Source organism: Suncus etruscus, chromosome 16 (genome assembly GCF_024139225.1).
Source record: "Suncus etruscus isolate mSunEtr1 chromosome 16, mSunEtr1.pri.cur, whole genome shotgun sequence".
In the NCBI taxonomy this organism is placed as follows: domain Eukaryota; kingdom Metazoa; phylum Chordata; class Mammalia; order Eulipotyphla; family Soricidae; genus Suncus; species Suncus etruscus.
In genome coordinates this window covers 5,865,096-5,891,760 of record NC_064863.1, presented here as the reverse complement: position 1 = coordinate 5,891,760, position 26,665 = coordinate 5,865,096, and the positions used below count along the sequence as shown (strand labels likewise).

The window sequence follows — 26,665 nt, the reverse complement described above, 5'->3', positions numbered from 1 at the left end:
AGCTGCTTGCAAGGTAAACACCCTATCTCTGTGCTATCTCTCCAGCCCCAGTTTTAATTTTTAATAACCATAGGTGGCAGACATCACTGGGCCTCATATATTAATTTTTTGGTTTCTCATCTTTTACAATGAATTTGGAAATTTCTTTCTTTTTGTTTTTTGGGCCACACCTGGCAGTGCTCAGGGGTTACTCCTGGTTGCCTGCTCAGAAATAGCTCCTGACAGGCACAGGGGACCATATGGGACACCAGGATTCGAACCAACCACCTTTGGTCCTGGATCGGCTGCTTGCAAGGCAAACGCCTCTGTGCTATCTCTCCGGGCCCGAATTTGGAAATTTCTAACGACTCATGCTGTGATACACCTATAAAAAGCAAAAAGTCTTCTCCCCCTTTGTCCTGCAAGTGGCCTTCTGATTCGAGGCGCAGCTACTGGCTTGTGTTGAATGTGTATTTGGCTTCTGAATGAGGGAAACTGAAGGCTTGGAAAGAGCTCTGGAAGATGTTAGAAAACATGTAGCAAATTTATTTTTATATTTGGTCTCAGGTTTACTGTGTAAAGAGATTAGAAACGGGGCTAGAATGATAGTCAGCAAGTCGGATGCTTGCCTTGCATGCAGCCAAGCTGAGTTCGATTCTTGGTATTCCATATGGTCCCCTACTGTCAGGTGTGTTCTAAAAACAAAAATAAATAAATAAGGCCTCTGAGAACCATGATAGCTTGTAGATCCTTACCCATAAAAGTCTGTTGTTATTCCGTTCTAATAGCATCCCTAAGTGGGTTAATATGGAAACAAAAATAGAATGCACTGTGATAGGTAAAAGGACTGCAGACTTAATTATCTGTATTAGCAAGATAGAGATCCCCCCACTCCTGACTCCCAGGGCTGGTTGTGGTGAGTTTTCTGTGACCTTACAGGATCAAAATTTTGACCGGAAGGCTGTTTCCATGGGAGTCAGCATGGTTTTTAGTGGGATTTAGTGGGTTTCTCAGGAAGTGGCATTGGTTGTAAAAGGAAAGAGTAAGAGCTTCCTTCTGATGTAGGGAGAGGAAACCCACAGTCTAGAACACATAAGTGCTAGGTCTTAAATTAATACCGGTCAGTTTGGAAAGAAACAGAAGCCAGTTGAATAGCACGCTTGATCATAGGTCACATTGATTTACATTTTCCCAGTGAAAACTGGAATCGAGCAGCTTTGGAGACATTGCTATTGCACAAAATTCTATAATAGGTTGGTATATTTATGGAAAATCTTCCCCCAGTCCCTGCTTTTCCCCACATTAGATCAGACAGAAGGACTAAATCATTGTTTGTCATAGTCCAGTTGCTTCCTCCTGGGAGACACCGATCATCTGAATTTTCCTTTCAATGTCAAACTCCGGTGGCACCTGAAAACCTTGGGCATAAGACAATATGATTCTATAGGACAGCAGTCATGGGAGCTGTAACCTATTTCTTTTCACAACAGGGTTTGAGCATTCGCAAAGATCTCAGGGATTCAAAACGATGGGTATTTTTGGAAATTAAACCAGAATTGACTCTGGGGATCTTAAAGGAGGTTGACAGTGGTCCTTCTTTTGAGGGGAGTTGTAAACGTTTCAAGGGAGTTTGCTGTTCCCTTGCCAGTACAACTTCTCTTCCACTTTTTTATTTTTCCATCCACATAGAAGCAGCATCTTAAAGGTCTTCCTGAAGGTTCTGTTGCAGAGGGCGTAGCAAATCGGGTTGACCGTGCTGTTGACATAACACAGCCAGTAGCCCAGGTGCCACAGGGCCACTGGGACACACTTGTCACAGAAGGTAGAAACCAGGACCATGATGTTATAAGGGGTCCACGTGATGATGAAGGCCAGGAGGATGGCACTCAGGGTCTGGGCTGCCTTCCGCTCTTTGATCAGGACCATTCTCTTCCGTTTGGTCATTTGATGGCTGAGGTTGGCATCGAGGCCTTTGGTTGACGGGTCCTTGGACACTGGGAAGGAGCAGGGCATGATTTTCACCTTGTGACAGCCGGTGTTGGTCTCTTGGGTCCCATCCGCTTTTACCACCAACCTGAACTTGTAGGCCACACATTTTGGGCTCTTTGCTCTAACATCAGCAGCCGGAGTCAGGAAGAATTTTGGAGTGTCATAGTCATTTTTGCCAGCCTGGTCTTTCATAAATGTCTCCTGGGCATCTTCAGAACCAAATTCCTCCTTCGGGCTTTCCTCGGCCTGATTCTTGTAGGCCACCTGGAAGACCACTGGGTCGGTGGCAGACTTGTCCTCCTCTTCTGAGGACGCGTAGCTGCTGCAAGTAGTGACCTGCTCAGAGTTGGCCCACTCGCTGCTGGGGCCAGTGTCTTGAGGGGGCTTCCTGGCGGTAGAGGGGCTTCTGCGGGAGGATGACCAGGAGGCTTGGTGCCTTTCCCCCTGAGCCAGGGTGGGGTGGGGACAGTGGAAGCAGGAGCGAAGCAGAGCCTTGGGAGCTGGCTTTCTTTTCTCAGCTGCAGCCGCAGAGTCTGAACCCTGGAGGTCCGCCAGGTCCTTGGTTCGTTTCTCTGTTTCCCGGTAAATCCGGCAGTACAGGATCGTCATGACAGAAACAGGGATGTAGAAGGCAGCGATGGCAGTGCCAAAAGTGATGGTGGGCTCCGAGAGGAACTGGATTTGACACTCGTGTGGAGGCACCGTTCTCTCCCCCACCAAGTACTGCCAGCAGAGGATGGCTGGGGCCCAGAGGACGAAGGAGATGAGCCAGGCCAGACCGATCATGACCCCGGCCCTCTTGGGGGTGCGTTTGGCCCGGTAGGTCAGGGGCCTTGTGATGGAAAAGTAACGATCGAAGCTGATCACCAGCAGGTTCATGACAGAAGCGTTGCTGGCCACATAGTCCAGCGCCAGCCAAAGGTCACAGGCCAGGCTGCCGAGGGCCCAGTGGCCCATCAGGATGTAGGTGGTGTAGAGGTTCATGGAGAAGACCCCGATGATGAGGTCCGCACAGGCCAAGCTGAGCAGGTAGTAGTTGTTCACCGTCTTCAGCTGGCTGTTGACTTTGAAGGAGATCAGGACCAAGACGTTGCCCACGATGGTGATGAGGCTGACCACGGCTGTCACGGTGGCGATCGTGATGACTTCCAGCAGGCCGTGGCGTCCCAGGGGCTGGTGGCTTATGGGGGTGCCATTGGCGGGAGTGGCGTTGTGGTAAGATTCCCCTTCCATCCTGGTGCAAGGAATGACGCGAAGAGTGAAAGAATCCTTCTGGGCTGGTCTCTTATCGCCTCATCTCTGCTCAGCATCTGGAAGAGAGGGAGGCAGCTTAGTTCCACTCACCGACATGGAATTCTCTTCCATCCATTACTCACCACATTATCACAGAATGTTAGTCGTGGATATATATATATATATATATATATATATATATATATATATATATATATATATATATATATATACACACAGCCTGGTGAAATGAGGCCCTTGAGGCCCAGCCATCTCGTGTTCTGCACTTGCAGCTAGAACTGACAGTCTAACCATAACCAGTCCCTGGGACTGGGCTGGAGAGAAGAGGAGAGTTCTGTGAGTGCTGGGCATATATATATATATATATATATATATATATACATATATGTACACACACATATACATATGATACACACATATACAGAGGCTAAAGTTTTGCTTACATTTATAGAATTCACGTGTGCTTTTTTGCCTTCTACATCAAGAAAATGAGAGCCCTTCTCGCATGAGAGTGCTACCCTCTTGTGGTTCTAATAGCAATTACGAAAAAGAGGGCAGAGAGGACGGTGCCAAGGGAAAAGAGAGAAAGGGGGGCAGCCAAGAGGGGAAGCAGATGACATACGATACTTTTGATGAAATGGCATTAAGGGCATGCACTATTTTTCAAGATCCTGGTGATAAAGATATTCTGTCGTGCATTGGAGAAAAAGTCGAATCATATCTACAAATTTCAATTACTAAGCATGAATGAACATTCAACTACTAAACATTACTGAGGCATTTATGAACCAGGACTAGATTATTCAATTTCTCCTTGACTTCATGTGGAAAATTCTAGTGCAGACCTGATTCCCCGGCTGAAGCTGCCTTCCTCCATTCTTGAGCTGTTTGCAGTTTACATTTTATTTATAAATTAATATATATGAATATAAATTAATACTCTTATAAAAGCACAAATTTACAGTGTATGGGTTTGAAAACAAAACTCATTACAGAGGAAACAATACTAACATCTTTTGTGTATAGGTGACAACTCTTTTGTTTGCATTTCTCTTTTGTTGTTGTTTTTGGGCCACATCCAGCAGCACTTAGTTACACCTGGCTCTGTGAAATTACTCCTGGCAGGCTTGGGGACCATATGGGATGCCGAAGATTGATCCTGGATTGGCAACGCTCAGGAGGCTCTGAGGACCATGTGGGATGCTGAGATTTGAACCACCGTCCTTCTGCATGCAAGGTGAACACCCTACCTCCATGCTATCTCTCCGGCCCTCATCGCTCAACTTTTTAACGAATGAATTTTTCATTTTTTTGTTTTTGGGTCACACCCACTGGCGCTCTCAGGGGTTACTCCTGGCTCTGCTCTCAGAAATTGTTCCTGGCAGGCACAGGGGACCATATGGGAAGCTGCAATTTGAACCACCGTCCGTCCTGGATTGGCAGCATGCAAGGCAAACACGCTATCTTTCCAACCCCAAATGAATTTCTTTTAATGATTCCATACATACTTTATTATAGACCGTTCTAGGTTCTTTTTTTTTCTTTTCTTTTTTTTTTTTGGGGGGGGGCACACCCGTTTGATGCTCAGGGGTTACTCCTGGCTAAGCGCTCAGAAATTGCCCCTGGCTTGGGGGGACCATATGGGATGCCGGGGGATTGAACCGCAGTCCTTCCTTGGCTAGCGCTTGCAAGGCAGACACTTAGCTCTAGCGCCACCTCACCGGCCCCCGTTCTAAGTTCTTGAAGAATATCATCAAAACTTGGATAGGGCCTCCATTGAATGTATATAATAATTTGCTTAGGATGGTTAGTTTTACAGTGTTTTTCTTTCAAATCTATAAACGTGAGATATTTTTTAATTTTTCCATTCTAACACTTTCTTTTTATTTAATTAAATTTCTTTACTGTAGACACTGGGACTGGGGTGATAGCACAGCAGTAGGGTGTTTGCTTTGCATGTGGCGGATCCAGGACAGACCTGGGTTCGAGTCCCAGCATCCCATATGGTCACCTGAGCCAGTCAAGAGCAATTTCTGAGTGCACAGAGCCAGGAGTAACTAGAGTGCCACTGGGTATGGGGCTTCCCCCCCAAAAAAAGACACTGTGGTTTACAGAGTTGTTCAATAAGGTTACTGTTGGCATTTGGTACTAAAACACCAATCCCACCACCAGTACAACATTCCTCCATGCTTGTGGATGAAATTTTTGTTGTTGTTTTGAGACTGGCAGTGCTTAGGACTTACTCCTGCTTCTGAGCTCAAGGATCACTCCTGACCATTCTCATACAAATTTATGGTGCCAGGGGTTAGCTGCTTGCAAGGCTTACCCAGACTAATGGGCGAAAATTTTAATTGAGATGTGTTACTGACATTAAAATATTGTTTATAGGTGAGTGAATGTTTATACTCTGAATTTATTTTTTATTAGGCATTATTTTATTTTATATCAGTATCTTATATATATTTTATATATCAAATATATCTTTATATCTTATATCAGACATTTCTTATGTTAGTATATTTTTAAATCAAAGCTGTCTTTTTATTTTATTTTATTTTATTTTATTTTGGTTGTTGGGCACCCGGCGGTGCTGAGGGGTTACTCCTGGCTATCTGCTCAGGAATAGCTCCTGGCAGGCACGGAGACCATATGGGACGCCAGGATTTGAACCAACCACCTTTGGTTCTGGGACGGCTGCTTGCAAGGCAAATGCCACTGTGCTATCCCTCCGACCCCTTTCTTTTTCTTTCTTTCTTTCTTTCTTTCTTTCTTTCTTTCTTTCTTTCTTTCTTTCTTTCTTTCTTTCTTTCTTTCTTTCTTTCTTTCTTTCTTTCTTTCTTTCTTTCTTTCTTTCTTTCTTTCTTTCTTTCTTTCTTTCTTTCTTTCTTTCTTTCTTTCTTTCTTTCTTTCTTTCTTTCTTTCTTTCTTTCCTCTCTCTCTCTCCCTTCCTTCCTTCCTTCCTTCCTTCCTTCCTTCCTTCCTTCCTTCCTTCCTTCCTTCCTTCCTTCCTTCCTTCCTTCCTTCCTTCCTTCCTCCCTCCCTCCCTCCCTCCCTCCCTCCCTCCCTCCCTCCCTCCCTCCCTCCCTCCCTCCCTTCTTTCTTTCTTTCTTTCTTTCTTTCTTTCTTTCTTTCTTTCTTTCTTTCTTTCTTTCTTTCTTTCTTTCTTTCTTTCTTTCTTTCTTTCTTTCTTTCTTTCTTTCTTTCTTTCTTTCTTTCTTTCTCTCTCTCTCTCTCTCTCTCTCTTTCTTTCTTTCTTTCTTTCTTTCTTTCTTTCTTTCTTTCTTTCTTTCTTTCTTTCTTTCTTTCTTTCTTTCTTTCTTTCTCTCTCTCTCTCTCTCTCTTTCTTTCTTTCTTTTTTTTTTTTTTGGTTTTTCGGCCACAGCTGTTTGAGGCTCAGGGGTTCCTCCTGGCTAAGTGCTCAGAAATTGCCCCTGGCTTGGGGGGACCATATGGGACCCCGGGGGATCGAACCGCAGTCCTTCCTTGGCTAGCGCTTGCAAGGCAGACACCTTACCTCTAGCGCCACCTCGCTGGCCCCTCAAAGCTGTCTTTATTTGGTTAATAAATTTTATTTACTTTTTGGAGCTTGAGGGCCACATCTTGGGAAGGCTGCGTTATATCTGCCTCTGCTCAGGGTGTTCTCTGGTTTTGTGCTCAGGGGTCCCTCCTGGGCATAAACTTAGTTTTCTTAGAACATAGAAAGGACAGATGGCATTTTTATTCTTTTTTTTGGGGGGGGGGGTTTGGGTCACACCTGGTGGCGCTCAGGAGTTACTCCTAGCTCTGTGCTCAGAAATCGCTGCTGGCAGGCTCTGGGGACCCTATGGGATGCCGGGAATTGAATCATTATACTGGGTCTGTGTGCAAGGCAAACTCCCTACCACTGTGCTATCTCTCCAGCCCTGCATTTTTCTTTCTTTTTTTTTTAATTTTTTTATTTTAAATTATGAGAACAAAAGATGGAAAGAAAGAGGACAAGGTAAAGTTACAGTGGAAGGACAATCAGCCATAACATAATTCTCAGAAGTCCCCTTGCTGATATCTTAACTTTGAACTTTCAGCCAAAGAACGTTAAGATAAATAAAACAGAATCCATGTACAATTACTTTGTCCCTCAAGTCCCCATATTGTAGCACATTGTAATATTTCTTAACAGCACACAAGGCAATCTAAAGCCATAAAACTTACGTAACTCCTTAAACATTAGAGGCATAGTATTTTTTACATTTCCATATACATGCATATTAGCTTAAGTTAACTTCAAATTTTTTTTTTTTGTGGTTTTTGGGTCACACCCGGCAGTGCTCAGGGGTTATTTCTGGCTCCAGGCTCAGAAATTGCTCCTGGCAGGCACGGGAGGACCATACGGGACGCCGGGATTCGAACTGATGACCTCCTGCATGAGAGGCAAACACCTTACCTCCATGCTATCTCTCCGGCCCCGTTAACTTCAAATTTTAAGTGGGTGCATTTAACCTCAAATTTTAAGTGGGTGCATTTTAAGGATTAGAGTCAAAGGAGCACAGTAAAAACAGTGTTAGAGTGGCAATTGTTGTTTGCATAGGCCCACCAAAATATGAGAGGCATGGAAAGGAATAACCTTGGCCTAAATACAAAGAGATCCTACCCCTGAAGTTTCCTGGCATAAGACCAACTCTAGGCTTCAGACAAGTTATCGTCCGATCCAAGACATTGTCCGTATTGCCAACACACTTTTCACACAGTCTCTGTTGTTGGTATCATGTTTCTGTATTAAAGATTCTGGAATCTGCATATCCTAAATTGAAGTCATGATGTGGAGCATCTTATCGTTTCACCTCACCATTAAAGGGCAATGCAGGAAGCCCTGTCCTGTAAGCAGGTCGTTGTTAAGTCTTCTCATTGTTAAGGGAAGTCTCTTTTCAGCAGGACGATGTCTGAGCAGTGGTAGGGTCTTCTGTGGTAGAGGATTGCTTCCAGGTGATGTTATAGACAAACCTCACAATTAAGGGGCAATACAGCAAGCCCTGTCCAGTAAGCAGGTCATTGTTTTTGTTAAGTCTTCTTAGTGTTAAGGGAAGTCTTTTTTGAGTAGATCGATGTCAGAGCAGCTGTAGGGTCTTCCCTGGTAGAGGAATGCCTCCAGGTGATGTTATATACAACCTTGGATGTTTTGTAGATGTCTTCTCTAGATCAGGGGTGAATGGAGAATGCCCATTCTTCTGAGGCCTGTACCAGGTCTTTATGTCAATGTTCAGGGTGTAAGGTCTCATTGCACTACAAGATTTGTGTGTTCCCATCTCTATTGGATAAGAACTTATTGGTATGTATAGTATTTTCCCATTTTAGTGTGCCTAAGCAAACAAGAAATAAAGCCACGTGGTGCTATCAGATATATGGGGGCGTAAGAACATTTCCAACAATACCCATGACTTGGTTCAAACATAAGCATTAAACTGAGGGATTCTTTTACACCAAATTTCATATTGAGCAGTTCACAAAGAGAAGATAAAAAAACATGGGCCGGGCGGTGGCGCTGCAGGTAAGGTGCCTGCCTTACCTGCGCTAGCCTAGGAGACGGACCGCGGTTCAATCCCCCGGCGTCCCATATGGTCCCCCAAGCCAGGAGAGACTTCTGAGCAAATAGCCAGGAGTAACCCCTGCGCGTTACCGGGTGTGGCCCAAAAACCAAAAAAAAAAAAAAAAAAAAAGATAAAAAAACATGGGGGGAATACTCACTGTATAAGAAAATATTCAGGGGGCTGGAGAGATAGCATGGAGGTAAAGCGTTTGCCTTTCATGCAAGAGGTCATCGGTTCGAATCCCAGCGTCCCATATGGTCCCCTGTGCCTGCCAGGAGCAATTTCTGAGCATGGAGCCAGGAGTAACCCCTGAGCACTGCCGGGTGTGACCCAAAAACCACAAAAAAAAAAAAAAAAGAAAAAAAAAAGAAAATATTCAGCAAAAGTTATAGCCATCAAAGAAAACACCCATAAAATGTTAAAGAGACATAAGTGTCCTTTTTATGCCTTTTTAAAATAGTTGGGTGGGTGTTAACTCCAGGGCACCCCTTTGATCTGTGACTTAGGACTCTACAGTACTTAAGTTAGAAAGGGTAAATGAGGAGTAATGATGATAGGAGTTAAGGGAGTTAAAGAGAAATGAGATCTTATGAAGGGGTATGCAAAAGGGCAGAGTACAAAATGGACATTCTGCATATATAAAAACATAATTCAATGATAGTACTATTAATGTTTCTTGTGCGCGCCCCCCGCGCGATTTTGAAAATATAGACTGGACAGGATTACCAGTGACTTCAAGAAGCTGGGAGGCCAGAAGTTCAGGGCCCCACCCAGACCCTCCCTAAGGAGCTGAATGGATAGTGGGGGAAAGCCTAGGGTACCTCCGAGCTCCACCAAGGGGCCCAACTCACCGGCTTGCCCAGGCATGTGGCCCGGGGAAGCCCTGGAGATCTGGAGCAAGGCGGTAGAGGGGTGCTGGGGTTACCCAAGTCCCGCATCCCCACTAGGCCTGGTTAGGAAGGCCTCCGGCATGGCCGTGGCCTGCCAAACCCCCTCCTGCTAGACTCCCCACTCCCAGGAAGGAGAGATCCTTCAAGAAGCTGGGAGGCCAGAAGTTCAGCAGCCCTACATTTTTCATTCTTGACATCTTCCTATGTGATCAGAAGCCAATGAGAAGGCTTCTCAATATCCTAAAGAAAAGACCTTTAAGAGGCCAGAGAGATACCACACCAGTAGGGCATCTGTCTTGCAGCGGTCAATCCAGGACTGACGGTGGTTCGTTTCCTGGCTTCCCTAGGGTTCCCCAAGCCTGCCAGGAGAGATTTCTGAGCGCAGAACCAGGAGTAACCCCTGAGAGTCCCCGGATGTGGCCCAAACAATTCAAAAAAAAAAAAAAAAACCTTACAGAACTTCAGCCAATGGAGCGAAAGTTCGTAGTTCTCCAGTTAGGAAGTGGAAATCTCAGATATCTCTATATTCAATTACTATTGTCATTATTTTGGCTTTTGGGCCAAAGCAACATAATACTTACTACCCTTCAATAGTGGAGAACAGTGTTAAATTCTTTTTTTGTGGGGGGAGTACGCCCTGCAACTCTCAGGGTTTACTCCTGGCTCTACGCTCAGAAATTACACATGGCATGCTCAGGGGACAATATGGGATGCTGAGGATTGAACTTGGATAGGCCTGGTCTAAAGTATGCATGGTCCAGCCCATTGAGCTATTGCTCAGGCCCAGAATAGCATCCCCCATAGGATGTGATAGACTCAATAAGCTTTGGAATTTAAGGCTATCTAAACAATTATTTATAATTACTTTTTTGAGGGTAGATTGGGGCCACACCTGCTGCAGTCAGGCTTTGCTCTTGGTTCTGTGTTGCTGGGGCTGAGGAAAACTGTGTTGTGCTGAGGATTAAACTAAGGTGGGCTGTAAGGAAAGTGCTTTTCCCACAAAACAATCTCCAGATTTAAAAAAAAATAAGGGAGCTGGAGAAATAGCATATAGACAGGGCGTTTGCCTTGCATGCAGAAGGACAGTGGTTTGAAACCCTGCATCCCATATGGTCCCCCGGGCCTGCCAGGAGCGATTTCTGAGTGTAGAGCCAGGAGGAGCCTCTGAGCGCTGCTGGGTGTGACCCAAAAACCAATAAAATAAAATAAAATAAATTGTGTGTGTGTGTGTGTGTGTGTGTGTGTGTGTGTGTGAAGACAGTGAGATAGTGCAGCAGGTAAGGTCCTTGCTTTGCATGTGGCCAACCCGTGTTAGATATGCAGTATCCCATATGGTTCTCCAGACCGACCAGGAGTGATCCTTGAGACAGAGCCAGGAGATAGTGCTGAGCACAGCTGTGTGTGGCTCCAAGCCCTCCCGAACTCAAAGGTAAGAATGAATATTACTCTTTTCTCTGCAGTGCTGCTTCCCCAAGCCCACCACCTCCTGCTGAGTGTGAAGTGACTAAGTGAAAGTACTAAGCAGAGTTCATCAGCCTAATTTTGGTTTTTGGGTCACACCCTGCATTGCTCAGCGGTTCCTCCTGGCGCTGCGCTCAGAAGTCGCCTTTGGCAGGCTTGGGAGACCATATGGGAATCTGGGATTTGAACCGGGGTCCATCCTTTGTTGGCCGTGTGCAAGGCAAATTGCCCTGCTGCTGTGCTTTGGCTCCGGCCCCAGAGCTCATCGACCTTCTTGAAGTTGACTTACTTGAAACACACCCATCTTTTGGGCCGCTTTTTCTTGAGACTCTTTGAAGGTACTTCCATAGCTAAATCCGTCTGTTAGTGGTTCTCATCCAAGGTGATTTTTGCCTTAAGAAACATTTAACAGGGCCCGGAGAGATAGCACAGCGGCGTTTGCCTTGCAAGCAGCCGATCCAGGACCAAAGGTGGTTGGTTCGAATCCTGGTGTCCCATAGGGTCCCCCGTGCCTGCCAGGAGCTATTTCTGAGCAGACAGCCAGGATTAACCCCTGAGCACCGCCAGGTGTGGCCCAAAACCAAAAAAAAAAAAAAAAAAAAAAAAAAAAAGAAACATTTAACAATGTTGGGACACTTCGGGTGGCAGTTTGGGGTTGCGGAGAGGTATTGCCAGTGAAAGTTAGGAGGTGACAGTTGGGAATGTTCACTCTGGACAAGAACTGGGTGCTGAAAGGAGGTAAAAGTAATAATATTGTGGGGCTGGAGAGATAGCACTGTGGTGTTTGCCTTGCAAGCAGCCGATCAAGGACCTAAGGCAGTTGGTTCGAATCCCGGTGTCCCATATGGTCCCCAGTGCCTGCCAGGAGCTATTTCTGAGCAGACAGCCAGGAGTAACCCCTGAGCACTGCCGGGTGTGGCCCAAAAACCAAAAACCAAAAAAAAAAAAAAAAAAGGAATAATATTGTGTGAATCATAGGGCCTAAAAGGAGGGAGGGATGTGGGGGAGAGAGGGAAGAAAGAAGGGAGACTGTTGGAAAATTTGTATGACTGAAAATCATTAAACTCAAATCAAATTTGTAACTGTATATCTCAAGGTGATTCAATTAAAAATTAATTAAAAAAGGACACCCAGTCCTAAATATGCCTCATCTTTCTTTGCAGTTCAGAGTATTAGGTGCTTCTCTATTTAGAGAGAGACATTGGTGGGCTGCTGGTAAATAAAGAACTGGGTTTGGGCCCCACTCCTCAATCTTTTTTTTTTTTAAACAATATCTTTATTTATTTATTTATTTATTTATTTATTTATTTTTGTTTTTGGGCCACACCCGGTAACGCTCAGGGGTTACTCCTGGCTATTTGCTCAGAAGTCGCTCCTGGCTTGGGGGACCATATGGGACGCCGGGGGATCGAACCGCGGTCCGGTCCGTCCAAGGCTAGTGCAGGCAAGGCAGGCACCTTACCTCTAGCGCCACCGCCCTGCCCCTAAACAATATCTTTATTTAAGCACCATGATTACGAACATGTTTATAGGTGGGTTTCAGTCATAAAAAAGAACACCCCCACCTTTACCAGTGCAACATTCCTACCCTCAATGCCTTCCATCTTCTTCCTCCCCTAACCCCTGCCTGTCCTTTCTCACTCACTACCATTGTTATAATTGTTGGTGTAATTTCTGACTGTGGTAAGCTTCATACTGCAGACCAGTCATTCCAGCCCTCATCTCTATTGTCCCTGGGTATTATTACAGTCATGCCTTATTTCTCTTAATAACATCTTAATGTGCCCAAATTTACCAACTTCTCTGGTGCAAACACTTAACTGGGATCCAATTCAAGTTACCAGAGCCATTACTGTTCCTGGTTACATAGTCTAGGGACTTAATTCTTAAATATACCTTTTATATCTGCATGTAATTTTAATTAGCTTCTTTAGAATGTGTAAAGGATAAAATTCTTAGTATCATTCTCATCTTCCTTCATTTAGCACTTCTATAGGGTTGGAATAAATGAAAAAAATTTTTGTTTTGGTTTTGGGCCACAGCAGTAGCACTCAGGGGTCATTCCTGACTCTGCTCAGAAATCTCTCCTGACAGGATTGGAGATCATACGGGATGCCGGGATCAAAACTGGTCAGCTACATGCAAGGCAAATGGCCTTCCCGCTGTGCTATTCCTCTGGCCCAGAACAACTGAATGAGTTTCTCATAGATATAAGAAACAACCCTGAATACCAGTCTTAATTTTAAAAGTACAGACAAAAAGGGGAAGGAGTAGGAAATTAAAAGATTAAGATTATAAAGAGGGAAAGAAAATTGGTGTAACATTAAAAATCTTTATTGGATTTTACCTAGAAAAAACAAAGAATACAAGGCCCCAAATATACTGTTATCTGGGCTGGTGAGATAGCTCAGAAGGCTGAGTGAGTGCAAGCTCTGTATGCAGGCAGGAAGCCCAGGTTTGATCCCCACACCAGGGGGATGGTTCCAAAACCAGGAAAACAAAATGAAACCCCAAACAAAAAATCAGCCATTAGGGAGGTTCGGAGCCGAAGTAGAGTGGAGGGTGCTGGCTTGCCTTGCACCGCATGGCTGTGTGTGGCCCCCAAACTCAAAACCGAAAACGATTATACTGACGAGTTTCCCCTCCAAATCCTCTACACCACCCTGAATTCCCTTTCCACGAATGACATCATTTGCTTGACTCAGCTGATTGGACGGTGGTTCATCTTTGATTTTAGGTCACACTGGTGGTGCTCAGGAATCACTGGCAGGCTCGCAGGGACCATCTGGGATGTCAGGGACTGAATCCGGGTTGGCGGTGTGCAAGCCTAACAGCCTCCTCTCTGTTCTCTGTACTCCACATCGCTCTGGTCCCTTCAGTTTTCTTTCTTTCTTTTTTTTTTTTTTTTTTTTACAATTAATTTCATGTGGTGTCTGTAACATGATGTTTAAAATAGCTCCCTTGCATCTGTTTAACCAACTGATCTCCACCTTGACTAAAAAGTAAGTTTGAATTAACAAAATGTCCTGGCCTTAGGAACAGAAACAAGATGAACGCGACATGGACGAACTCCTGAGGGTTCCCACTACATACATGACACGGCACGCAAGAGTTTGCCCTGAGAAGGTGCAGTGCCAGTTCCGCTCTACTTGGAGCATCATCCCCAGTCACACTTCACTTCTCATCTTGGCCCCTTTTCTCACTTCTGCAAAGGAAGGATGAGTTTGGGTCCCCCCCCTGAAGGTCTTAGGGCTGGTAAGCCTGGGCCAGTCAGGTCGCACTTCCCCAAGGCTCCCCAGTCGGGTGCCCCTCCTCTCCACTTCCAAGCAATTGCTCTCTGCCTGCTGTCAGTCTGTTTCCAGCATCTCCAGTTAACTCCTTCACAAAGTATTGCTGCAAACATGTACCGCATTCTTGGAAATCTAACCGCTGGGGGCTGGAGAGATAGCATGGAGGTAAGGTGTTTGCCCTGCATGCAGAAGGACGGTGATTCGAATCCTGGCATCCCGTAGGGTTCCTGAGCCCGCCAGAAGCGATTTCTGAGCGTGGAGCCAGGAGGAACCCCTGAGCGCTGCCGGGTGTGGCCCCAAAACAACAACAACAACAACAAAAACAACAACAAAAGTCTAACAGCTGGCTAACCTTTGAGTCTCTAGTCTGTGCTTACGCAGGGCATGCACGTCTAGATATTTATATATCATATAAAACATTACAATATGCATACTATAAATAATCACATGTAAATACATAGCACATATTTATAAACACATATGTAAATGCATGCAATGCAGATATGTAAAAATGACACACAATGCAGATATGTAAATGACACCCAATTATATATTTATAAATTTATACTACAGAATTCATAAATACAAATACACGCTCTATATGTACAATCTATAAAATCATGTTATATGAAGATACAGTCTTACAGGGGTCCTCAAACTTTTTAAACAGGGGCCCAGTTCACTGTCCCTCAGACCATTGGAGGATCTGACTCTAGTAAAAACAAAACTTAGGAACGAATTCTTATGCACACTGCATAGATCTTATATCACTGCATAGATCTTATTTTGCAACGAAGAAACAAAACAGATACAAATACAATATGTGGTCCGCGGGCCAGAGTTTGTGGACCACTGGACTAAAACCATATACTGTATAAATGTGATATATAAATCATTTGTAAATGTATGACATATAAAACATATAAATATAAGACACAAGATCACATGAAAATAGGGCGTAAAATCTATAAATACAGTGAATAAAAGATGTAAACAGGACATAAAATATCTATAAACAGAACCCTATGTAAATATGATCTATAAAACATATAAAAATCATACGTAAACATGATCTATAAATATGATCAATAAAACCAGAAGTAAATGATATATAAACTACATAAATATAATGAATAAAATTACATGCAAACATGACACATAAATACAATAGAAAATCACATGTGAACAGGATACAAAATATATAGACATAACATGTGAAAGCATATAAAATAAATATATGCAAAATCCAATTAACTGTGATCTATAAAAATATATCCCACAAATATGCAAAATCCATGTATCCCTCCATATCGCAATTTATATAAGTCAGGTCCGATGTACACTGACAGGACACACAGCCATATGCGGCCTTTCGGGATTCGACCACGCGCGCTCCGTCCCTCCGCCCCGCCTCCCGCCCACTTCCGGGCCCGCCCCTCCCGGAAGTCCGCTCGGGTCGGGTCTCGTTCTCGCGGCGCGCTTCCGGTCCCCGCTCTCGCGAGAGCGCGGCCTGACGAGACCACACCGGACCAGACCAGACTAGGCCGGGCCGAAGCGGCGTCGGCCGGATGCAGGCGGAGCGCGGCGCGCGCGGCGGAGGGCGCGGGCGCGGGCGCCGGGCCGTGCGGGGCGGCGGGGACGGCGACGGCGACGGCAACGGCCGGCGGGGCCGGGGCCGAGGCCGGAGCTCCCACGGCGGCCACCGAGGCCGGGGAGGAGGACGCGGAGGAGGAAGAGGCCGCGGCCGCGCGGAGCCGGGCGTGCCGGTAAGCGGCGCCGGAGCCGGAAGCGGAAGCGGCGTGAGGGGCGGGGCATGACGGGGCGGGAGCGCGCACGTCGGGTGGGGCGAAAGGGAGCGTGCGCGTGGCCGCGCCACGGTGGCCCCCAGGTGCCAAAAGGCCTCTCCTCGCGCTCGCTCCCGGGGAATCGAGGGAGGGATGGAGGGAGGGAAGGGACCTGGACTGCCCTAGGCAGCTAGTTGGCTGGGAGACTTCCTCACTACCCGCAGAATCGATCAATCAATCAATTAATGATCCATCTGAACCGATTAAAATGAATTGATCCTCATAAGTAATATTGAAATTAGTATTTGAATATTGCATAAAATATAAAATGGAAATATAGCATAGGCTATAAAATTAAATTTGCAATTAAAGTAGGATATACACCTAAAAATTTGATATGAAATGACACAGAAAGTTTGGGGCCGGAGTCTCCCTTGCCAGGGCTAGCCTAGGACAGACCATGGTTCGATTCCCCCCGCATCCCATATGGTTCCCCAAGACAGGAGTGATTTCTGAGCTCAGAGCCAGGAGGGACCCCTGAGTGTCAAAGGTATGGCCCAAAAAAACAAAGAAAAAAATTAAACAAGTATATTCTACATAATATAAATAAAATACAGAATTAAAATAAAACCAAAATATAATTTAGGCATGTAATATAAACTCTAACATATAAAATACAAAACTAAACATGTAAGATTATATATATTATAAAAATATAAAACCGAATATAAAGTGTGATATGAAATTAAATATGGAGGGACCAGAGAGATCACATGGAGGTAAGGCGTTTGCCTCACATGCAGAAGGACGGTGGTTCGAATCCCGGCATTTCATAGGGTCCCCCGAGCATGCCAGGAGCAATTTCTGAGCTTGGAGCCAGGAGGAACCCCTGAGCGCTGCAGGGTGTGGCCCAAAAACCAAAAGAAAAAATTTAAATATGGAATTAAAATATAATATAGAATAAAATATAAAATATGATATAAACTATAGAATTAAACAAGTTATAATGTAAATAAAATATAGGTTGAAATGTGATATAAACTATATAGTTAAATAGAAAATTATAATGTATATAAAATAGAAAATTACATATGACATTACACTATAATACAATATAGAATGAAATATAAAATATAAATAAAATATAGAATTAAATATAACATTAAGATATTAAATTTTATTGATTGACCTACATCTTTCCCCTTCCTCTTCTGCCCCACCTTGTGCCTGACACACACTAGGCCCATGAGAAATGTTTCTTGGCATCACTGACTCTGAGGACGGACTGGACTTTTGCGATGGAGTGGGGCGTCACATACTTAGTTCTCTTCCCTTTGTGAAACTAAAACCCTGGCGTCTGGAGCCATGCCACACTGGTAAAGCTGTTGGGACATGACCTGGGTTGGTTTGGTTTCCAGGCATTCTTTTTTTTGTTTTTTGTTTTTTTGGGCCACACCCGTGTGATGCTCCTCCTGGCTAAGCGCTCAGAAATTGCCCCTGGCTTGGGGGGACCACATGGGTCGCCAGGGGATCAAACCCCAGTCCTTCCTTGGCTAGCGCTTGCAAGGCAGACACCTTGCCTCTAGCGCCACCTCGCCGGCCCCCTGGCACTCTTACTATCTGGTCTCCCCACCCCGCCAGGACCTGACTGACCCCTGAGCACAGAGCCAGGAGTAAGTCCGGGGTTTATAGGTCAGGTGGATGTAGAGGTTTAAAGCAGTGGGCTGGTGCCAATTGGGAGCTGTAGAAAAGTGGGAAAACACTGGCCTACCTCCTGGGTGGTGACTGCTAGTCTCTGGACCTATATGCACACAGGGGTGGGACCACAAGTATTAAGAGGGTGAAGAGTTGTGGTCTAATACAGAAAGTGTGTATTGTGAGTATGTTGCGTGTTGTGATGTGCATGTATACTGGCCTTGCATGATTTTACTGTTTTCTTTTTTTTTTTTTTTGGTTTTTGGGCCACACCCTGTGACGCTCAGGGGTTACTCCTGGCTATGCGCTCAGAAGTTGCTCCTGGCTTCTTGGGAGACCATATGGGACGCCGGGGGATCGAACCGTGGTCCGTCCTAGGCTAGTGCAGGCAAGGCAGGCACCTTACCTCCAGTGTCACCGCCCGGCCCCGATTTTACTGTTTTCTAATCTTTTTTTGTTTTTCTGGGCCACCCCCGGTGACACTCAGGGGTCACTCCTAGCTATGTGCTCAGAAATCGTTCCTGGCTTGAGGGACCATATGGGATGCCAGGGGATCGAACTGCGGTCCGTCCTAGGCTAGCATTTGCAAGAAAGACACCTTACTGCTCCGTGCCACCTCTCCTGCCTTGTTTTCTAATCTTTTAACCCCAAGCCTATGAAGCTGGTTAAGCATATCATAAAGCCGCTTACTTACCTTCATTGGATACCTTCTAGATATTGTTCTTGATATAGTCATGAACAAAAAGAAAAACCCCAAGTGTTAGGATTTGTTTAGTAATATATACGTTCTATATACATCTTTTGATGATCTGTTGATAGAGGGAAGTCAAGTTCTGTTGGTAGTTCTTAGAAAATTTTTTTTTTTTACTCCCAGAGTGGTAATAGTGACTCACATTTATCGAGTTTATAGCACACAGTGTAAGGGGTTTAAAGAATTTACTTATTATCTCTTAGCCAGCAAGATCCGCATCTTGATTCAACCTGATGATTTTACTCCAAAGACTGTTCTTTTTTGGGGAAGAGCCCTATTAGAAAGTGCTCAGGACTATTCCTGGGAGTTCCCGTGGTGGTACTTGTGTTCTTTTTCTGGGTGGAGGTGGTGGCACTCTTCGGAATGCTCAGGGCTTATTCCTGGTGAGCTAGGGAAACCATATGGGATGCTGGGGACTGAACCTAGTCAGCTGCATTCAAGACAAGCACTTTACCTGCTGTCCTGAGTGATGACTCAGGCCTCCCTGGTAGATCTTGGTGCTGAGAATTCCAACCTGGACTGGAAATGCAAGGCCAGCACCTTAAGCCCTGTGCTCTCTCTCTGCTCCTCTCAGATCATCTTCTTTCACTATCCTAAACTGCATGTGGAGTGATTATGAGGTGGGTATTGCTTTTCTGGTGTTGGGGATCAAACCCAGGGGCTTTACATATGAAAGAAATGCAACCGCTTCTGTTGCAATTTGAAAAGGGAATGTGTGGAGGATGACCAAGCTTTGTCACACTCATTTTCCTGGTGTTTCAGTATGATTGTGAGGTTTTAAGATAATGCTGATATCACCTTTAGTCATTATGGATGTTAGCTGTTAGCCTATTTTTGCCTTTTTTTTTTTTGGTTTTTGGGTCACACCCGGCAGTGCTCAGGGGAAACTCCTGGCTGTATGCTCAGAAATCGCTCCTGGCAGGCACTGGGGACCATATGGGATGCCGGGATTCGAACCACTGACCTTCTGCATGCAAGGTAAACACCTTACCTCCATGCTATTCCTCCGGCCCCACTTTTTATCATTCTTTTTTTTTTTTGTGGTTTTTGGGTCACACCCGGCAGTGCTCAGGGGTCATTCCTGGCTCCAGGCTCAGAAATTGCTCCTGGCAGGCACGGGGGACCATATGGGGCACCGGGATTCGAACCGATGACCTCCTGCATGAAAGGCAAACGCCTTTACCTCCATGCTATCTCTCCGGCCCCTATCATTCTTAATATCACTACTTTTCCTTGAACTGCCCACAAAGTAAAAATGTCAAGTTCATAGTTTGAGACCCCTAGGCTTTGTTTCTTGTGGAATTAGTTATTAAACCACAGATTTCCCCCACCCCCTCCTATTTCGTACAGGAAAAGAAGTGATTATTTTCACAGTCTAGGTAAGTGACCTTTAGAAAGCATGTAGATCATTTCGGTTCTCCTCTGCTGCATGACATACTGGCATTTTTTTCTTTTCTTTAGGAGTTAATTTAAGTAGTTGAAAAGGCATTTTTTAAATTTAGATGTCAGTTTAAAATGTCACAGGGAGAAATAAAGGCCATGCTGATACATAATTATTTCAATTTTATAGATGTATACCGATGAACCTATTGGGTGTTAGATTCATCTCTTTAAACTTTCATTTTCTTTTGTTAGAACCCTTTTACATGCCCATGTGTCTGTGTGTCTGTGATGAGGTGCTGAGAATATATGCTTTAATGCCTTTTTTCTTTCGGATGGAAATAACCCACAACTTTGCGGTCTGAACATGTTTTAAAAGATGTCGTGGAGCAGTACAAACAGTTGTTAGAGACGACAATTCACTTTGGAGTCAATTGTGTCAAAAAGATGTTGAAAAGAAATAAAAAACGGATGTACTTAATTTTATGATGTTGCTAGAATACTTTAAAAAATATGGGGCCGGGCGGTGGCGCAAGAGGTAAGGTGCCTGCCTTGCCTGCGCTAGCCTTGGACGGACCACAGTTCGATCCCCCAGCGTCCCATATGGTCCCCCAAGCCAGGAGCGACTTCTGAGCGCATAGCCAGGAGTAACCCCTGAGCGTTACCGGGTGTGGCCCAAAAACCAAAAACAGCAACAACAACAACAAAAAAATTTGACCGACTCCATGTCTTTGTTGCTTAAAAGAGAGTTTCTGGACACAGTACTGCCTGTGAGGATGCGTTTCCTACCCTTTGTGTCATGCCACTGTTATGCATAGACAGACAGCATACAAATATGTTGACGATGATAGAATGAATTTCCCACTGCAGGGATCTAGTTCTGTCTTTGTGTTCTCTTGCTGCTGAGTTCCAATACAAATGCATCAGGTTCATGTATCTTCCTATTTTAGTTTGTTTTAATTACTGTGTCTCTGCTCAGGGCCTCATCTGTATGACACCTTCTCTAGATAGTGAGCCATGGAGCTACACATCTGCCTGACACAGATCTTTTCTTTCCCTGTGCTTTTTGTTTTTGGGTTACACCTGGCAGGGTTACTCCTGCCCTATGCTCAGTGGGTGTTGGTCAGAGGACAGCCCACATGTGGGTCTGGGATAGAATCAGTGTCATTTTAGAAATGATTACTGATCTTAGCTTTTGACGAATAGCAGTCGTGGGTTACTTGAAATTTTTTATTCATTTGGGGTAGCACCCAGCAGTGCTAGCTGCTACTAGCAGTCTAGTGTTGCTGGTTGCTCCTGGCTCTGTCAGCTGGGAGAGACAAAGTGTTTCTGGGGATCAAACCCAGGGCTCCAGCATGCCAAGCATGAGTGAGTTTCTGCAGGTTGGGTTATTTTCCCAGTCTTATTATTATTTCTCTTTGTGTGTCAGGTGAAGCTTTCACAGGCATTTGGAGGGCTTTGACCATTCCTGGCCATACTTGTGCAGGCCTCATGGCTTAGTGCTCACATCCAACTGTGTTGTACTGCAGGCCTGTTGTGGTGGTGTAGGCACTCGCTTTGCAAGCAGCTGATCCCTAAGCCCTGCTGTGAGTGATCCCTACCAAGCACAGGGCCAGGAGTGAACCGTGAGCACCGCTGGGTGTGATTCCCAGAACAAAGCAAAAGTGACTGAAGTGACAGGGCCTTATTCTTTGGTTAAAGAAAATTTCAGATACATGAAGTGAGAAATCTCCGCCTGCCGACTGGTTCCCAACTGCGAGAGACTGTGAGTGTTGCCTGTGCGTGTTTTTCTACTGTCCTGTCTCCTGAACCTCTCGAGAATGGGCTGAAAAGGGCCCAGAAAAATTGCTCTCCTAGAGGCTCTTTCTAATGAATGAACCCCACTGCAACACACAGGAAAAATCACATTAGGAACTGTGCTGGATTACTGAAGCTGAATTACTCTGGACTGTTTTCTCTGCTGCGTGCTCAGGCCTAAGATTTGACCCTCTGTGTGGCTTCATCCACGGAGGGCTCCCCCTCCTTGGAGGTGAGTCGACCAGCCTAGAAAGGGTGGAGCCAGAGGAACGAAGCCGCGCACATCATCTTGCCAACGAATACCACCACAATGCGTAGAAAAACCCACAATACAAGTGTGACAATGGGGAAACAACGCAGGCCAGCACCAGGCATAGAGAACAAAGATGGCAACTCTGATGACCGGAAAATGGCCAACCAACTAGGCAGTCTCTCAGATATGGAGTTTAGAGAAGAAATATGGAAGATGCTCACAGAATTCAAAGAAAGCATGGATCGAGTTGAACAGTACACTAATAAGAACCAAGAAAATATGAAGACAGAAATCAGAAAACTCCAAACTGAAATAACAGGTCAAATAACAGGTCTGAAAAACTCAGTAGACAAATTGAATGACAAAATGAATAACCTCTCCATCAGGGTAACAAGCTGAGGATAGAATTAGTGCTCTGGGGGCCCGGAGAGATAGCACAGCGGCGTTTGCTGATCCAGGACCAAAGGTGGTTGGTTGGAATCCCGGTGTCCCATATGGTCCCCTGTGCCTGCCAGGAGCTATTTCTGAGCAGGCAGCCAGGAGTAACCCCTGAGCACTGCCGGGTGTGACTCGAAAAAACCAAAAAAAAAAAAAAAAAAAAAAAAAAGAATTAGTGCTCTGGAAGATGAGATACATAACAACTTCATACAGCAGGAGAGATTGGAAAAAAGCCTTAAAGTAAATGATCAGGCAATGGAAAAATTAGTCAAAGAATGTGAACAGATGAAAATAGAAGTCTATGACAAGCTCAACAGAAACAACTTAAGAATCATTGGAGTCCCAGAGATCCAGGAAGAAAATCTCCAGGAAGAATCAACAGTCAAGGGGCCAGAGAGAGAGCACAGCGGCATTTGCCTTGCAAGCTGCCGACCCAGGACCTAAGGTGGTTGGTTCAAATCCCGGTGTCCCATATGGTCCCCCGTGCCTGCCAGGAGCTATTTCTGAGCAAATTTCTGAGCGCCACCGGGTGTGGCCCCCCCAAAACCCCTCCCCCCCAAAAAAGAATTAACAGTCAAGAACAGGGGTCCTCAAACTTTTTAAACAGGGGGCCAGTTCCCTGTCCCTCAGACCATTGGAGGGTCTGACTATAGTAAAAACAAAACTTATGAACAAATTCTTTTTTTTTTTTTGGGCCACACCAGCCAGTGCTCAGGGGTCACTCCTGGCTGTCTGCTCAGAAATAGCTCCTGGCAGGCACGGGGGACCCTATGGGACACCGGGATTCAAACCAACCACCTTAGGTCCTGGATTGGCTGCTTGAAAGGCAAACGCCACTGTGCTATCTCTCCGGGCCCCATGAACGAATTCTTATGCACACTGCATATATCTTATTTTGCAATGAAGAAACAAAACAGATATAAATACAATATGTGCCCCGTGGGCCATAGTTTGAGGACCACTGGTCAAGAGCATCATTAAAGAGAAACTACCAGAGCTAAAGAATACATACGATCAAATCCTGCATGCCCGAAGAGACCCCAGAAAAAATACCCCAAGACACATCCTAGTCACAAAGATGAATCCCACAGATTGAGACAGAATTCTGAAAGCAGCAAGATTAAACAACAAGGAAAATTACATTCAAAGGAGCATCCTTGAGATTTACAGCAGACCTGTCACAAGAAACACTCAAGGCCAGAAGGCAGTGGTGGGACATAGTGACAAAACTCAGTGAAATAAATGCTTCGCCTAGAATACTGCACCCAGCAAAACTCACTTTCAGGTTTGAAGGAAGAATACAGGGCTTCACTGATAAACAACAGCTCAGAAACTTTACAGACTCCAAACCAGCCTTAAAAGAAAAACCAAAAGACCTACTTTAAGACAAAATTGACCAACAGACACACCAAACTTCGACACAAAGTTGGCACTAAATCACATGACAATTCTTTCTCTCAATGTCAATGGACTAAATGCACCCATTAAGAGACACAGAGTGTCTAAATGGATCACAAAACTCAATCCAACCTTCTGCTGCCTACAAGAAACGCACCTGAATAGTCAGAACAAACATAGATTCAAAATAAAAGGCTCGAGGAAAATCATCCAAGCAAACAACACCCATAAAAAAGCTGGAGTGGCCATACTAATATCAGATGATGCTGATATTATTTATACTCAGGAAAGTTGTAAGGGACAAAGATGGACATTTTATATTAATCAAGGGATATGTACAGCAGGAAGAAATCACTCCTAAACATATATGCACCGAATGAGGGTCCAGCAAAATACAAATACATGAAGTGGATTGTACAGTTAAAAACAAATGTGCAGGTGCATTTTTATTTCTAGGATAATCAAAAAAAAGAGAATAAAGCCTTCTAGCAAATGTGGGTTGATCTTAGGTGTGTTAATTCAAACACCTTGTCTAGTTCTCAAACTAAAATGACAAAAGTATTTCAGGTCAGTCCCAGACATCATCTGCTACCCAGGATGTGTCTGCTGATTATGATACGAAACTAGCAACTAAAGCAATTTGAGTAGCGAACAGCAGGTGGAGTAACAGTCTGACATTTCCCCAAAGGGAAAACTCATTTCCTATGTTAGTCCATGATTGAACTGCTTCAGAATATAAGTGAAGCTGAGGCGAACCTAAGCAGAATAGATTAATAAGGACACAAAACTTGCTTGTAATTCATAATTTTTTTTGGCCACACCCATGTTATCTCTCCGGCCCACAATTCGTAATTTTTTTTTTATTCTTAATTTTTTTTTTTTTTTTTTTTTTTGGTTTTTGGGCCACACCCGTTTGACGCTCAGGGGTTACTCCTGGCTATGTGCTCAGAAATCGCCCCTGGCTTGGGGGAACCATATGGGACGCCGGGGGATCGAACCGCTGTCCGTTCCTTGGCTAGCGCTTGTAAGGCAGGCACCTTACCTCCAGCGCCACCGCCCGGCCCCATTCTTAATTTTTTAACCCACAATTTAGACTATTCTATTGTTGAGATTATTTTAAACTACTGTGAAAAATTTAGAAACAGTGGACATTCATCCTTGCTTTGTTAGACTAGAACAGTCTTAACAGTCTTAACATAGAGAAATAAATACTGTAAGTAAATGTTTAATGCCGAAGATAAATAAAATACTCACAAAGTCCAACAACAACAACAACAACAACAAACCAATAACCTCATCCATAAATAGGGAGAAGAGATAGTCAGACCCTTTCCCAAAAAGGACACATGGTGGCTAGAAGGCACATAAAAAAATGTTACTTGTTATCAGGAAAATGCAAATCAAAGTGACTGTGAGATCCCATTTAGTGTTTGTGGGAATAGAGTGCAAAAAGAATCCTCATATCTACTCCAAAACCACCACCACCAAAAAAAAATCAGGTTGAACTGAGCTCCCATATGAACCAGAAACACCGCTCTTAGGGAAATACCCCAGAAACACAAAAATACAATACGAAAATGCCCTTTGCATGCCTATGTTCATTGCAACTCTATTTACAAATGCCAGAATCTGGAAACAACCCAGATGCCTGACAACAGATGAGTAGGTAAAGAAACTGAGGTACATATATACAATGGAACACTATGCAGCCCTTAGGAAAAATGAGGTCATGAAATTTTCTAATACATGGATGGACATAGAAACTACTATGCTGAGTGAAATAAATCAGAGGGACAGAGATAGACACAGAATAGTCTCACTCATCTATAGGTTTTAAGAAAAATAAAAGACATTATTGTAGTCATGCCCAGAAACAATAGAGATGAAGGCCGGAAGGACCGGCTCACGATATGAAGCTCGCCACAAAGAGTGCTGAGTGCAGTTAGAGAAATTATTACACTGACAACTATCAGAACAATTTCAGTGAGTGAAAAGTGAAAGAGAGAAGTAGAATGCCTGTCTCGAATACAGGTAAGCGTTGGGGAGGAGGGAAATGGGGGGCACTGGTGGTGGGAATGTTGCACTGGTGAAACCCGACTACAATCATGCTTGTAAACACGGTGCTTAAATAAAGATATTAAAACATAACAAAACATGGGGCCGGGCGGTGGCGCTAGAGGTAAGGTGCCTGCCTTGCCTGCGCTAGCCTTGGATGGACCGTGGTTCCATCCCCCGGTGTCCCATATGGTCCCCCAAGCCAGGAGGGACTTCTGAGCGCATAGCCAGGAGTAACCCCTGTGCGTCACCGGGTGTGGCCCAAAAACAAAAACAAAAAAAACCCAAAACAAAACAGAAAATAACAAAACAGAAAACCAACATGGAGTAGAAAGGCTCAAGCTCCAGGTATTTCTAAACCTAGACTAAAGAAGATGCTAGACAGGAATGAAGGGAGTTTAGATAATGGTAATAGAAGAGAGAAACGATCAATATCTTGCCACAAAACCAACTGCAACTCTTAAGTGTGAGATGTTATCTCATTGTTGCTTCGATTTGCATCTCCCTAAAATAAAAAGATATGTACACACCTATGTTCACTTGCAATGCGAAGTACAATAGCCAGGATGTGGAAAGAGCCCAAATGGCAGATGAATGAAGGATAATTGTAGCATATAAACACAAAGGAATATTACACAGCTATAAGGAAAGATTGAAATCTTGCAATTTGCTGCAATTTGTATGGACCTG

The 26,665-nt window shown here is 44.5% G+C and overlaps 1 protein-coding gene across 1 annotated transcript in view; it reads right to left on the bottom strand.

Annotated features, from left to right (window-relative positions):
• Positions 1-1,505: 1,505 nt before the first annotated feature.
• The window catches only part of CHRM5 (cholinergic receptor muscarinic 5), a 74,176-nt gene continuing 49,016 nt past the window's right edge, over positions 1,506-26,665 (bottom strand). Inside the window, exon 2 of the mRNA XM_049789795.1 lies at positions 1,506-3,278. Within this exon, the coding sequence (XP_049645752.1) occupies positions 1,600-3,201 (1,602 nt within the window). The 5' untranslated portion in view covers positions 3,202-3,278 and the 3' untranslated portion in view covers positions 1,506-1,599. The remainder of the gene's footprint in view (positions 3,279-26,665) is intronic.